We start from the raw sequence: 16111 nt of genomic DNA, 5'->3' as shown, positions 1-16111 counted from the left end.
TCTCCACCTTTTCCAAGCTTTGTCCCTTCTGTCTTTTGCCTCTGCATCTTTTGTTGAACCAACATTTAATGTACTCCCTCTCTCACTTTTGTCTTGGTACATGCCTGTTCACCCCTTCGTTGTAATTTTCCATCAATATATTCCATTTCTCTTCCAATGTTGTCTCTTCCATATAGAATTTTTCCCAGTTTGCATTCTGGAAGAATATCTTTAGTTTTGCAAAGTCTGTTTTGTTGTACATCAATCTTCCTTTCCTATGCTTTTCATTTCTCTCCATGCCTATTTCTTCCTTTAGTACAGTTTCGATGAGTATATGGTCACTCTTTCCAATTGGTGTCTTGTAATGGATTTTGTCCACAATTTCAGGTTCTGTTGTACATATTAAATCTAGTTTCGATGGCTCTTCATTGTTTCTGTACCTGGTGTTTTCACTGACCCATTGGGTCATTGTGTATTCCATGGTCATGTCTAGCAGTACATTGCCCCACAAGTCATCTCCTCCTCACACTGTCATGTTATCCCAACAAATTTCTTTGCAATTGAAGTCCCCCATAATTACCAGATTACCACTGCCCATTAGTATCTCATTTACTGATTTCCTTTATCTTCTAGCATTTTAGTATGTTCGCTCTCTTTCCAAACATTCGTTTTTCGGGGCACATAGGTCACCACAAACTTTCTACTTTTCATATTCTTGCCTTCAACTTTTATCATGATCAGTTCAACATCACCTTTGCCCTCTGCAATTTTTGTCACATTTAAGTCTTTCTTGGCCAAAAACATGATTCCTTCTCCCTGTTTTTTATCCAGTAATTATATAGTCCTTGTCCAATATCGATGGATGGTATTTCACCTCTTAGTTTAGTCTCTACAATTCCCATTATGTCTGGTTTTTCTTCTAACAGGTAATCATTGAGTTCGTTCAGACCTTAAATTAATCCGTCAATGTTAGTACAGACGCTCCTCTACTTACGTTCATTCGTTTTACGTTTTTTCGATTTTACGTTTGAACTAAAAATTTTTTTGTAAAAATAATTTTTTTTGTGAGTGAATTTTTTAGTTTAGCACGCTCTCCGTAGTACGAGACGTTCAAACGATACTTACGCATGACGCTGTGTTCAATGTTTACATGGCACAAACGACAGACTGAACATGCCTTGCCTCCTCCTCCTCCTTCTCCTCCACCATCTCACTTTATGTTGCTTGAATTTAATTTATTTGAAATTAATGTTATTATTTTACAATGTTATGTTTATAATTAATGATTTAGGGGTGTTTTATAAGATACGGTAATAGAATTTATGGATGTATAGTACAGTATGAACGGTCATACATTACTGGAACGTACAGTAACAACTTACATTCTTTTTCACGTTACATTCGGCCGTTCGGAATGTAACTAAAACGTAAGTTGAGGAGCGTCTGTATAGGCCACTTTTAATTTTCTTCCTCCTCCATTGTTTTTTCTGTCCTTGGTTTTTTCTTTTTGATGTGCCATTGTCTCAATCTCATGTCGATTACTCTCCAATGGAATTCTTTGTTTTCTGTCTCCATTCTCATCAAGTTTTTTTCCTTTGCTTCTTCTCTTAGTTACTTTTCCTTTTCTAATTCCTCAGTATTCATTTCTCTTTTTATCCATATCTTATTGTACTTTTCACTCCTTGCCAAGTTGCCTACTTTTTCAAATATGTCTTCTACTACCATCTGCGACCTTAATTTTATCTTTAGAGGTCGATTTCTATCCTTAGAATAGCGACCGATTCTATATGTCTCTTCCGGGTCTTTGGCTGCATCTCTTTCTCCCCCTTGAATTTCATTTAGGATTTCTACTGCTCTCTTTTTCTTCTTTTTTTCTCATGTACCTCGCCAATCCCTGTTTTTCTTTTAGTCCATATACCACAATACATTCTTTCCTATCTACTGTATCCCTGACCCAATTAGCTTTTTTGTTAATCACTTGGATGATTGTGTCTTTTGCATTATCCTGCATTTGCTGCTTGACTATTTCTTTGAAAGCAATTTCCTTATTTTCAGTGTTTTCCTTCCACTTCTTCATTTTCTGAATACTTCCCTTACCTAGGTTCTCTTCAATTTTTTGTGTCAATTCTTGCAATTTATTGTTCTCCTCTTTCTTTAAATTTTTGCTATTGTTATTATCATTAGTTTTCCTCTTTTCATTATCATTCTTCAGCTCATTTATATCCCTTTTTATTTCTTTAATCTTGTTTGTAAGATCCAAGTTGGTTTTTCTTTGGTCAGAAATTTCGTGATTCGCTGTGCTAAGCAATCTATTAATCCAATTATATCGTTTAAGTCCATAATTTCATTCTCCCACCGAATCCTATTTTTGTTCATATCTCTATCTCTAATAATCGACTTAAGTTCCTGCTTTCATACTTACTAAATCCTGGGAAATCTTTGTCACTATTACATGTGTTTGAGTAGCATTTGTTTGAAATGATGATGGCAATCCCTCAAGGTTGAGGATGATAGTCTTCGCGCAAAGTTACTGGTGAGTCCGTAGGTGACTAATAAGACCAATTCTTGCTCGAAAAGATCGGTCGCAATGTGGACATTTTGTGCCGGAAGGAAGAGTCAGCCGTGGTTGTTGTTGGCGCTCCTTCCATCATCTTCTCTTCTCCTCCAGCTCTGTAGACCTTTTTGACTCAAAAGTTGTTGTTCCCTCATGGATGGTGGTTTTCCAGAGTGGTCTATTTTTTGCCATTTCCTCAGGTAAAATGTTAGATTTAATCAATAGGTGACCCAAGCTGCAGTGTAGAATTCACTATAACATGTTGATACAGCTGTAGAATATTGTAGTATATCATTAATGGTACAACTCTGATATAGTACTCACTCATACATGTTGATACAGCTGTAGAATAATGCAGTATATCATTAATGGTACTACTCTGATATAGTACTCACTCGTACTGTTTTGTTACAGTTGATTACAGTTGAAGTTTACTGGAAGAGGCCTCATGTGGCCTGTGACTCCAGTGTGGCAGCCCGATTTCTAGTATGGTGTTGGTGTTGGCCGCGTGCAGTGATAATTTGTGCTCTATAGGTAAATATTTGCTCTTGCTCCTCCCAGAATTTGTCTAGCCTTGCCTCAAACTTTTTGACTGAGTCTGCATTTACCACCCACTGGCAGCTCATTTCAATTAGTAATGACTATTGTTAAAGGGGTACTTTCTCAGGTCCAACCGTGCTCTTGGCTTAAATATTTTCCAAATATTTCCTCTTGTACTGGACCCCTCTCTAAATTCAAAGAGATCCTCAGTGCAGTCTCTATCATATACACCAGGGACGATTTTGTAGGTCTCAATTTGGTCCCCCTGGGATCTCCTGTACGCCAAGGTGGGCAAGTTCAACTTCCTCAGTCTCTCTTCGTAAGGTAACTCCTTGAGGGATGGCATTAATTTAGTTGCTCTCCGCTGTACATTCTCCACAGCCTCCAAATCCTTCACCAAAACACCACATCGGGTTGGTGCACTCCAGGTGCAGCCTTACAAGAGCCGTGTACAGAGGCTTGAGAATGTTTGGTTCTAAATGTTGGAAGGTCCTTCTGATCAGCCCTACAAACATATTGGGTTTATTGATCTTTTCTGCCAAGCGGATGGAGAAATTTAGTATATCATCTATGATCACCCCTATGTCTTTTTCATTTCCTGTCTTACTGATGTTGCCGTACATACTATAACCCTTCTCTTCCATTGTGGTCCTCCCTAACCTCATATACTCGCTCTTCTCTGGATGAAAACTTAGGAGCCACCTCTCTGTCCATTCTTTGAGTTCGTCCAGATCCCACTGTAACCTATCACAGTCTTCATTGCTTTGTATTGTCCTGTATATCTTAGTGTCATCTGCATATAGATACACTTTACTTCCATTCACTGCTGCTTCTGGCAGGTCATTTATGAATATTACAAAGAGCATGGGGCCAAGAACAGAGCCCTGTGGGACTCCGCTTTTTACTTCCTTCCATCTAGAAGCCTCTCCATTTATCAACACCCTCTGTTTTCTCCCTGTTAGAAAGTTCAGAATCCATCTTAATACTTTACTTTCTATGCTGTAGCTTGATATTTTTTCCATCAGATGTTTATGTGGTACTCGGTCGAAGGCTTTCATAAAGTCCAAATACACCACATCCACAGCCAACCCTTCATCCATTGTCTCAGTAGTCCAGTCATCCAGTACCTTTATTAACTGTAGTGTAGTTGATCTCCCAGAAATGAAGTCAAAACTGTTTCTCACTAAATAACTTATTCTCCTTCATATGTTTAATTATCTCCTCTCACAGCAGTGACTCCATAACCTTGCATAAGACACTTGTTAGGCTGACAGGTCTGTAGTTTCCTGGGTCGTATTTGTTGCCTTTCTTGTAGATGGCCGTAATATGGACAATACGCCAGTCCTCGGGTACCACACCGTCCTGCAATGAGCTGTTATATAATATTCTCAGAGGTTCCAGTAAGTCCTCCATCAACTCCTTAATTACCCTTGGATGTATCCCATGGGGTCCAGGTGATTTGTTCCTCTTTAGCTTTTGTAGGGAATTCCTTATTTTGTCTGTAGTGATCTCCATGCTATCCAGTGTTGGTGCATCCCTTGTAGCTGCCCTAGGTGGATCTTCATCTGTTTCATGTATGAAAACCCTTGAAAATTGCTCTGAAAGTATGTCAGCCTTTTCCTTGTCACTTGATGCCTTTTGAGTTCTTTCTTCATTTTTATACAGTTCTCCAATGCGGGCCTTTGTTCTCGTCTTCAATGTTTCATACTTCCAGAACACTTTCAGATTCTCCTTCACATCCCTTGCTATTTCCCTCTCTTTTAATTTCACAGCATTCCTAGTTTGTCTTCTAACTTGGTTGTTAACATTTCTGTACTCTCTTTGTGTGTCTTGGTATCTCCTTTTTAGTGTTCCACCATTTTCCTGTTTCATTTTCTTCAATTTTTTCCACATTCTTTGTTTCCTTTTAATCTTAGCCCATAGTTTTCTGTTCATTGGTAGGTTTTCATTCATTCTTGTTCCATTGTTATTTACCGCTCTAATATGTTTCCTGGGAACACCTTCCTCCATCACTTCATGTAATTTATTGGTGAATTTCTTCCACATTTCCTCTGTACCCAAATCCTGCAAATACTGGTTCCAGTCAATTCCAAGCCTCTCTTTCACGAGCTGATAGTCTGCCTTCTCATACATATAAATTTGTCGCTTACTGTTATCCATCTGCTCCTGAGTGTCACAAGTGAACAGAATGCTTGCATATCACTTTTTCCCAGCGGGCTTTCTACTCTGATTTCTCCAATTATTGTTTCATCATTGGTAAATATTAGGTCTAGTGTATTTCCTGAGTTGTCCCCTCTTATTCTGGTGATATCAAGTATGTGCTGGGTAAAAAAGCAATCTCTCACTTTCTCAATAAATTGACTATTGTAATCTATATGACTAGATTCTGTTGTATAGTTGCTCCAATTAATGTTAGGAAGGTTAAAGTCCCCTAGTAGTACTTTATATTGCACATTCATATCATTCACCTCCTGCATCAGTTGGAGCAGCCCAGCATTATTTCTTTCATCACTGTTTGGGCCTCTGTATATAGATATGACCATTAATTTCTCTTTTCCACATTCTATCAGTACACCACAGTACTCACAATATTTGGTTTTCAGATCGACTAGATTAAACTTTGTACCTTTCTTAACGTAGATAATAAGTCTCCTTCCTATGTTATTATGTAAGTTCTGTTCAATGAGATCGTATCCTTCTGTGGCCGACAAGCCCCCCACATGTGCTTCTATGCGGTATTTCGGCTTATAGCATCGCAGCGTCAGAAATGAGATGAACCAGAAATTGAAAGACTGTGTAGAAGTAGTTGGCCTTCGGCCTTATAGTTAGTGTAGGTAGAATAAGTCTATAGTACGCCTGTATTACATGCATTTGTATCCTCATAGAAACACACTTCAGGCCTACGCCTGGCAACCCTATGCCAGCCAGAGGGGCGCTACTTTTCGGTACTCACCACGGGTGCTTAAGGGGTGCCGGGGTCAGGTCGAGGTTAGTCCCTCTCTTGTACTTGTAACCAATCGAGCTCGCGGTCGACTCGGTCGACTCTCGCTCTAACCAGAATAAAGCCACGAAACTCACCGGAGTCTCCTTCACTCCTTCGGCACCTAAGCACAAGTAACATTCGCGTAATGTTACGTTGGTGACCACCGGAGTTTGGACACAAGTACACCCAGCCCCTTCGCCTGACATCCCAACCGCCTCCTCGCGCTCGATCACCGGAGTTTGGACACGAGTACACCCAGCCCCCTCGCCTGACATCCCAACCGCCTCCTCGCGCTCGATCACCGGAGTTTGGACACGAGTACACCCAGCCCCCTCGCCTGACGTCCCAACCGCCTCCTCGCGCTCGACGTCACGACTGCCTCTCAGCTCGACGTCACGAGCGCTTCTTCGCTCGACGTCACACGGCCGCCTCCTCGCTCGACGTCACAACCGCCTCCTCGGTCGACGTCACGACTGCCTCCCAGCTCGACGTCACGAGCGCTTCTTCGCTTGACGTCACCCACGGCCGCCTCCACGATGGATCCCACGAGCAGCTCAGCTCGACGTCACAAGCGCACCCTCGCTTGACGTCACTCACGGCTGCCTCCACGATCAGCTCAGCTCGACGCCACAAGCGCACCCTCGCTTGACGTCACTCGCGGCTGCCTCCACGATGGATACCACGAGCAACTCAGCTCCACGTCACGAGCACCTCTTCGCTTGACGTCACTCGGCCACCTCCATGATGGATCCCACGAGCAGCTCAGCCCGACGTCACAAGCGCACCCTCGCTTGACGTCACTCACGGCTGTCTCCACGATGGATACCACGAGCAACCCAGTCGGACATCACGAATCCCGCTGTCACTGACATCACTCATGGACGCCTCCGCGACGGATACCACGAGCAGCTCAGCTCGACGTCACACGCGGCTACTCCTGCGGCCTTCGCCGCAGCCATTGCTGCCAACGCTACCGCCGTCGCCGCCTCCTCCTTCCTTTGACGTCACCCACGCCTCCCCCCCCCCTGCTCGGACATCACGATTCCACACTTCGCAGGGGAAGGGGGTTAATGTGGCGGACAAGCCCCCCACATGTGCTTCTACGCGGTATTTCGGCTTATAGCATCACAGCCTCAGAAATGAGATGAACCAAGAATTGAGAGACTGTGTAGAAGTAGTTGGCCTTCGGCCTTATAGTTAGTATAGGTAGAATAAGTCTATAGTACGCCTGTATTACATGCATTTGTATCCTCATAGAAACACACTTCAGGCCTACGTCCGGCAACCCTGTGCCACCCAGAGGGGCGCTACTTTTCGGTACTCATCGCGGGTACTTAAGGGGTGCCGGGGTAAGGTCGAGGTCAGTCCCTATCTTGTACTTGTAACCAGCACTTGTACCCAACCGAGCTCGCGGTCACACTTGTGGTTTAGGGCGGGGCCCTGAGCCCCGCCCGCCGACCCAGCCTCGGTCGACTCTCGCTCTAACCAGAATAAAGCCACGAAACTCACCGGAGTCTCCTTCACTCCTTCGGCACCTAAGCACAAGTAACATTCGCGTAATGTTATATTCTGCATTGGTCCTTTCATATCTAATTTTTTTTTGTTTGACCTCCTGCAGTTATGATGAGGTGTATTTTCCAATTCACTTATTCTAGTGCTTAATTCTAACTTTTTTTTTTTATCAAATTTACAATTTAACATTACAAACATTAATAATTATGTAACATTTTAACATTGTGTAATTATCATTACATTATTAATTATGTAACATAATTATTTAATATCAATAAGTTACAAGTTAACATTATTTTGTTGTTCCTTTGCTCAATGCAATGTTCCTTTTTGTGATGGTGCTCAATTGTTGGTCTCAATATCCTATGAGTACAAATATTTGAGTAATATTAGCAAAACTATAACAATGTTTACGTGTCATATGCGTACTGACTGGTATTACTCATGATTGTCTCTGGTCCCTTTAATTAATCCCCTACGTATGTTGTCTGTGCGACTTAGTTTAGAATAACAATCTGATGAGGACCACAATGGAAATAAGCGTACATGCTTTTTGTGTTATCCTCGGCAATTTGCAGTTATTATTCCGAACTATGTGTTCTTGTCATTATTTGCATTTCATGTACATTGATTCATTGCCAAATAAAATCTATCTATCGAACCGCGATGTAAACAAACGTTTGTTTACATCGCTGTTCCATAGACTGACGCCAGATGGCTCTGGTTCGTGACTGGCTTTCGAGTCGTTGTTTTAATTTATTTTCGCTAATTCCTTGTTAATAAAATTGACTAGCACTCCAGAGATATCATTTCGGGCACTTACGACCAATCCCCACCCCTACAATACAAACCAGGATTCCTTTTTCGTCGTAAATCCTCTTCTTGGTCCCGCGTCGACGACGACGACGACGACAGAGATGCTTACGGCGTGTAGCCTCTTCTCACTATGATATGCGTTTGTGTGTGTTTCTGCACAAGCTTATCATGTTTTCCTACCCGCCTTTCTTATCTCTCTTTCCCTCTCTCCCTCTGACCTTAGTGTATCGAATACAGCAGAAACTGTAGAGCCTTTGACGTGGTCATGAGTGATTCAGACTTGAGCGATTTCGAGTGGGTGCCACTTTCTAGTGACACAGAGAGTGATGGCACCATTGACGAAGAATTCTCTGATGATTTATCTAGTGATGATGAACAAGTGGTCAGTGATGGGTGGCAATTACTCTCTGATCCATTTAGTGATGTACGTCCTGATGATGTGCCTCCCCTCACTACCTTATATGAAGGTATAAATGAAGCCTTGGAAGGCTATACCTGTAACACACCGTTAGATGCTTTCACATTGTTTTTTAATGAAGAGGTGATAAAAAAGTTATGCCAGTGGATAAATGAAAAAGCAGAAATCTTTTTCAATGTGCACCCAGAAAAAAGGAGAAATATAAACAATCTTGTATGGAGGGAAGTGACGAAAGGTGACCTGTACACTTTCTTAGCCCTTGTGTTAGCAATGGGACTGAATCCACTTCCTATGATGCACGATTACTGGGCAAATGACTGGGTGAGAACAGGATCACCAGTATTTTGTTCCGAGGTGATGAGCAGGGACAGATTTTATAGCATAATGAAGTTCTTGTGCTTTTCATCACCTGCGAAGGTAGTAAAAACTGACCCTCGCACACGTATTGAGCCATTTATGTGCTTGCTTAGAGAAAACTGCCAGATGGTCATGAGACCTGGACGCCATGTGGCAGTTGATGAAGCCCTTATCTTGTGGAAAGGGCAGCTTCGCTTCAGGCAGTATATAAAACGTAAAAGGGCAAGATTTGGAGTGAAGCTTTACGTGTTATGTCCATCAGATAAAAATTGGAATGGCTATTCTTGGAACATAGATCTCTACTACGGTAAAGATTCCGACCAGGTACAAGACAAGTGTGCCTCCCGCTTATCTGTATCAGAGAGAATTGTTGTCTATCTGATGAAAGATTTGTTAGATGAAGGGAGGCATGTCATAACTGACAACTGGTATACTAGCCTGAGATTGGCTGAGTACCTGGAGGAAAGAACCACAATGATCACTGGTGTTGTAAGGTATGGAAGAGGGCCTCCCAAGGAAGTGCAGGACATGGCATTGGAGACTCACCAAACAGCCTTTGCAAGGAAAGGCAATGTGTTGATTGTGAAATGGGCAGATAAAAAAAACATTATAGTGCTGACTACCAAGTACAATGCTGGTATGGTAGAAAAAACAAAAACGTACTATGGAAAAAAAACAGTATTCTATAATAAGCCACTACACATTGAAAAATACACCGAAAAGATGGGCAGTGTAGACCTGGCAGATCAACTCCTTAAACCTTACGCTACACACAGAAAAAGCATGAAATGGTTCAAGAAAATCGGCATACATATGCTCTTCAGAATGGTGCTGAATGCCCACATTACGTATAAAAATTTCAGTGGTGAAGACACTCCTCTGCTACTGTATATCACTTCCTTAATAAAAGAAATCCTGCTTGAGCACAACATGGGGGCAGCTGCTCTGGCTTCGTGTTTCACTAAGGTAAGCAAGCAACTCAAGACAGGGGGCTGCCATCCAACTGAAGCAACACACCAGTTTGTAAAGCGGGAAACCAGAACAAAAAAACGGTGTAGAATTTGCTACCCTAAACGTAGAGAAACGCTATATTACTGCCCTGGATGTGAAGATCACCCAGGCTTGTGTTCCATGGAGCATTTCAATATATGGCACAACAACCCTAAACAAAAGAGAGTGAAGCGCTGAGATAAAAGACAATGGGTTGTAAGGCATCAGAGACAGAGGAAGAGCCCATCCCTGGTAAAAATAAACCCTCTGGTTGATGACGATGTCTTACACGAACCCCCAGGGGTGATGGAGTAATCCAGGCAAAGGCTAAACAAACCCCTTCTTTCCCTTCACTGGAATCATCTGCTATTCCTATCCTGACCACACACATCCCCCCTCCCTCCCTCCCTATCTCTCTCTCATTCTTCCTCTCCTGATAATGCATCACAGAATGTGTGCGTGTGAGAGAGAGAGAGAGAGAGATCAGATAAGACTTCCTCATTTTAGATAGAAGGCGGGGCATATTGTAGCTCATTATCGTGATTTGTGGGAACAAGGATGGTGGGAGGAGCAACATAATCTCAAGTACAGCATACGGAGTCTTTACTTACTACCAGAACAATACACGGGATAACGCAACAAGAGCAAAAACAAAATTAAATTATGCCGCCTACGTAGGCGGCACCGTATATGCTCCTGGGGTATCATGCCGCCTATCTAGGCAGCACCGTATGGAAGGGGTTAATAATAATAATAATAAGTTTGGGATTGAATTAATATCCATGAAGTGCAGATAATGAAAAGAAAGGTAAATTTTTAGTTTCGACCATGAGCGCAATATAGCAATAGAAAATTATCAATTTTGTAAATTATAATGTATCAATGTAATATACAATTTAGTGAGCGGAAATAAAAAACAAAAAAGGTGCTAAAACAGATTTTGTAAGTAACGAAGTCGTGTCGGATGAATGGTGCGCCATGTTTATGATAGATGCCGACGTCGAAGAAATGAAAGGATGATAAATTCGTCTAAACTAAACTAACCTTACCTGTGTTTAATAAATCATTACCTACAAATTAAATGTCATCCGGCTCATCGTCGTTGTGAAAGACATTGGCGGGCTTTTCAACCACTCTCTCAGCTTGCGGGATATTCAAAGTTCCTGCAGCTTGAAGGAATGCATGTATCTCCGCTCCATAACATTCCTTCAAGAAAATGTACCTGGCGAGATACTGTCGAAAGTACCGAGGCTGTCAACTGACAGACAACAAGATGGCGTCCCGATCCTATGCTACTGACTTTGTTCATTAGCATATTTGCTTGTAGCAAGGTATTTTTTATTTTCATTTCCGCCCACAAAATTGCATATTACGTTGATACATTTTAATTTATAAAATTAATCATTTTTCTATTGCTATATTGCATCCATGGTCGAAACTAAAAAATACAGAAAAGAACACATAGTTCAAAATAAAAATTACAACTGCCAAGGATAACACAAAAAACGGTTAATTTATAGTTTCACCCAACCATAGAATTTGATATGTGGCTTATATGTTTCTGGGGAGAAATGTTGTGATATGAACGATGGTGTACATCATTTCTGTCACAAATGGGTACTTTGGAAGTAATTAAGTATTGAAGTTATGCACTTATGCGTACAACTCCCAAACACATGAGTGTGAGGAATTGGGGGTTTTGGGTGGGGAAGACTAATAAATGGAATAATGTGTGTTGCAAAACAGGTATAATATGAACAAAAACACAAAAAAAAAAAAAAAAAAAAAAAATTTAGGGCCGGAGTCTGCCTAACGCAAGCGGTAGCCATGTTTGTTTTTCCCGATTCGAAAAATGTCTCGCTAGATCAGCTACATTTAGCAAAGTCCACTCCAGCCGCACAAGACTTCCTAACCGTAAACTAACGTTACCTCCGATAGGTTAGGTTAGTTTACGGTTACCAACTCTTATGCGAGCAGCCTCCCTAAATCTAGCGGTTATAATCACAAATACTTACAATCGTTAGTAAACAGACATGGCGCCGCGCACAGTACCCGCCGAAATGAGATATATATATATTTTTTTGTGTTTCTTTAGTCTTTTTCTTCATTTTATACCTGTTTTGCAATGCACATTACTCCATTTATTTGTCTTCCCCACCCAAAAAAACCGATTCCCCACACTTATGCGTTCGGGAGATGTACGCATAAGTGCATAACCTCAATACTTAATTACTTCAAAAGTACGCATTTGCGACGGAAATGTTGTACAGGGTACACCATCTTTCATAGCACAACATTTCTCACTAGAAACACGTAAGCCACATATCAAATTCTATGGTTGGGTGAAACTATAAATTGACCATTACAACTGCCGAGGATAACACAAAAAAGCATGTAAGCTTATTTCCATTGTGTCATTAAGCTTACTTCAATTGTCTTGGTACGGGCACAAAATTTCATTTTTTTTTAACCCTTAAATTATTGTTGCATATGAAAGGCAATTCTATTATAAACAAAATGCTTTTTAATTTTTTTAAACAGCTCGAAAAATAAGGGAGATATGATTTTTTTAAATTATTTTTTTGGCTGGACTTCACCATAGCAAAATGTTAGAATTAGGGTGGTCATTTGTAAAGATTTCGGTAAAGAAATACACATTAACTCTAAACCACTGGTCCAATTTCATTAAAATTCGGAATACTTGGGTTTTAAGGATAAACAAATCACATGAGTATGTCAAAAACAATGCAAGACATCTCCATCATACCATATTTGCCTTTTCATGGCAACCATAAAGTTGTCATTTTTCAGATTATTATCAATAAAATCCAAACCCCTGGGCCAACTGACATGCAACTTGGCATGTCAAGGTTTTATGGGTCAATAAAACACCTGAGCATGTCAATAACATTGCAGGACCTTCTTCTGATACACATTCTTACTAACACCTATCACGTTGCCATGGCAACTGTTGTCAATTTAGAAATAATCAATAAAATCCAAACCCCTGGCCCAACTGACATGCAACTTGGCATGTCAAGGTTTAATGGGTCAATAAAACACCTGAGCATGTCAATAACATTGCAGGACCTTCTTCTGATACACATTCTTACTAACACCTATCACGTTGCCATGGCAACTGTTGTCAATTTAGAAATAATCAATAAAATCCAAACCCCTGGCCCTACTGACATGCAACTTGGCATGCCAAGGTTTTATGGGTCAATAAAACACCTGAGCATGTCAATAACATTGCAGGACCTTCTTCTGATACCATTCTTACAAACCCCTATCACGTTGCCATGGCAACTGTTCTCAATTAAGAAATAATCAATAAAATCCAAACCCCTGGCCCAACTGACATGCAACTTGGCATATTTAGGTTTTATGGGTCAATAAAACACCAGAGCATGTCAATAACATTGCAGGACCTTCTTCTGATAAATCATGGGTCAACAATTCTCCTGAGCATGTCATTAACATTGCAGGACCTTCTTCTTATACCATTCTAACACCTATCATGTTACCATGGCAACTGTTGTCAAATTGAAAATAATAAATAATATCCGAACCACTGGCCTAATTGACATCCAACTTGATGTGTTAAGATTTTTGGGTCATTTCTTGACCAAGTGTATATTACCCAACGATCTGGAGCTGCTCATATACGGGAGAAAATAGGTTAAAAACAAGTTTATTACATTGCAATAGAATATCAATGATGTCTTACCTTAATATTTTCACTCAGAAAACTAATTTGCTAAGTTGATAACCAAATTTGCGTTGGAATCAGTGAATATTTGTTTCCTTTAAAAGATTTGGGCATACACTTGTACAATAACAAGATAATTTGAATGTCCTGTGCATGCGCTGGATGCTCAAAACATTCAAACTTAGCAAAACAAAATCAAATATGTCGCAAAAAAATGGCGTTGTAAACAGTACCAGCGCGACGGTGACACCATGCTTGTTTTCACGCATACCTACATTGTCATTCATTAAGCTTATTTCCATTGTGTCATTAAGATACCATATACATATACCAAAGAAACGTTACCATAAGTGATATAGGTTATCGATATCAACACACCACATGACATGAATCATGATGTACCAAAATGAAAATAAAATTACCATTTTTAATATTGTGTACAAAATTGTGTAACCTAGACCTAGTAAAATTTACTTATCAACTTTCACACCCAAGATTTATTAGATATGGGAACCACATAAAACTGTCTCGTAACCTCTCTTTAAGTTGAAATAAGTAACCTTGAAATAGGCATATATTATGGATGAACCTGTTACTAGGTAGGTCAAACACCACCAGAGGCGCCACCGTCGATGACGAGCACAATAGCGCGTCATTTTATGCGCACGCCGTTCAAACGGCCAAATTTACATACCGCGGGAAATTTAATTAATAAAAATGTTGCGTGAGTGTATTTACTACGATCGTAATAAATTTCAAACATTCACATCATCAGTTACATGTCGGTCAATAAAAACATTAGATAAACATGGCGGCCTGCATTCAGCAGTATATCAAAAATTGGTATATGTTTCAACGTAAAAAATGAGCTAACAAATTTATTGTGCGGGCAACTGACCATAATTAACCAAAACTACTAGTATCGTGGATTATTCTAATACCAAAATAAAGTCAGTATGTTACGGTAGAGCTGAGAAATTGGTTGTTAAAATTAGTTTTTTTTTCTATCGGGTCGGATTATCGGATAACAACATCAACATCCATCCCGCCATCTTATCTATCACTGGTGATATGGACCAAACTTCACTCTATTAAGTTTCTTACTATTATGTTATTAGTGTAATAGACTTATAGTTGAATTATTTTAAATATTTCCTTTAAAATGTGTGATTTTCATGTAATTTGATCGAAGAGAAGTTACGTTTTCATCCTCCGTAATATTACGGACCACAGCTACGATTCGTCCTGCCCGCTATCTATGATCACTGGTGGTATGGATCAAACTACACTATTAAGTTTGTTACTATTGGGTTATTAGCGTAATACCTTGCATATAATTGAATTATTCAAATTATTTTCTTTAAAATGTGTGATTTTCATGTAATTTTACGGTATTCGTAGCTGTGGTGGGTAATTTTGCAGAGGATAAAAACGTAATTATATGATCAAATTACATGGAAATCACACATCTTATAGAAAATAGGTCAAATAATGCAACCATATGCTAATTTTTTATATAAAATTGTGCCTGTCAGTAAAAACCGTCATTGTTTACGTTTGATCGGCGATCAGTCAGACCGCACGTTTCGGCCCGATTTCCTCGGACAAAATAGGCCCGATTTAATTCCATTCAAAATGCAATATCTCGAGAACTAGGACAGCTAGATGGATAAATCAAATTGCATTATACTCATAGCGACTTTTTCCATCCCATGAGAACTACTTCAGCTCAAATATCAGGAATTCCATTTTCATATTGACCTAGCTACTGTTACCTGTGGTCCCATTTATGATTTTCAATCATCCATTTAGTATTTACATTAACATAAGGAAATAAGTACCTTAGTACTCTGTATTTTCGTAAAAAACTTAAACAAAACACCACGAAATTTAATAATTCGCAGAACTAAAATGCTGACAACAAATTTATAAGTTGATAAAGTAACTTTTATATAGTGGGTATAATTCTGACGACTCTCACTCTGTCTACCTAGACCTAGCAACATCATGAAAAACAATCACCTTTCCCCTTCAATTTAAGGCCAGTCTTGCTAGGTGTTCCATTCTTCTTTTGGGAGCCAGATGAAGGCGACTTGGTGAAGAAATTGAATATTTTCGGTTGTTTAGACATGTCAATACCATGTAACTATACTAATATCAATAATAGCACTGTTCCGCGGCTGGACTTAGACCGGATTCGTTTGCCGCCAAGACGTAAACAAAGACCATTTGCTAAAGACTACATAATAG

The 16111-nt window shown here is 40.1% G+C and overlaps 1 protein-coding gene across 2 annotated transcripts in view; it reads right to left on the bottom strand.

Moving 5' to 3' along the window:
• Window positions 1-16085, bottom strand: part of Msh6 (DNA mismatch repair protein Msh6) — a 47917-nt gene extending 31832 nt beyond the window's left edge. The window contains exon 1 of one of the 2 annotated variants that reach the window (XM_076177883.1): window positions 15884-16085. In XM_076177883.1, the coding sequence (XP_076033998.1) occupies window positions 15884-15992 (109 nt within the window). In that variant the 5' untranslated portion in view covers window positions 15993-16085. Of the gene's footprint in view, window positions 1-8419; window positions 8512-15883 lie in introns of those variants that run through there. The other variant, XM_076177884.1, reaches the window with a different exon arrangement.
• Window positions 16086-16111: the final 26 nt, after the last annotated feature.

Source organism: Oratosquilla oratoria, chromosome 41 (genome assembly GCF_046742065.1).
Source record: "Oratosquilla oratoria isolate Oo_2021 chromosome 41, ASM4674206v1, whole genome shotgun sequence".
NCBI lineage: Eukaryota > Metazoa > Arthropoda > Malacostraca > Stomatopoda > Squillidae > Oratosquilla > Oratosquilla oratoria.
The sequence above is the reverse complement of the archived record's forward strand: the minus strand, read 5'-3'. Positions and strand labels throughout refer to the sequence as shown.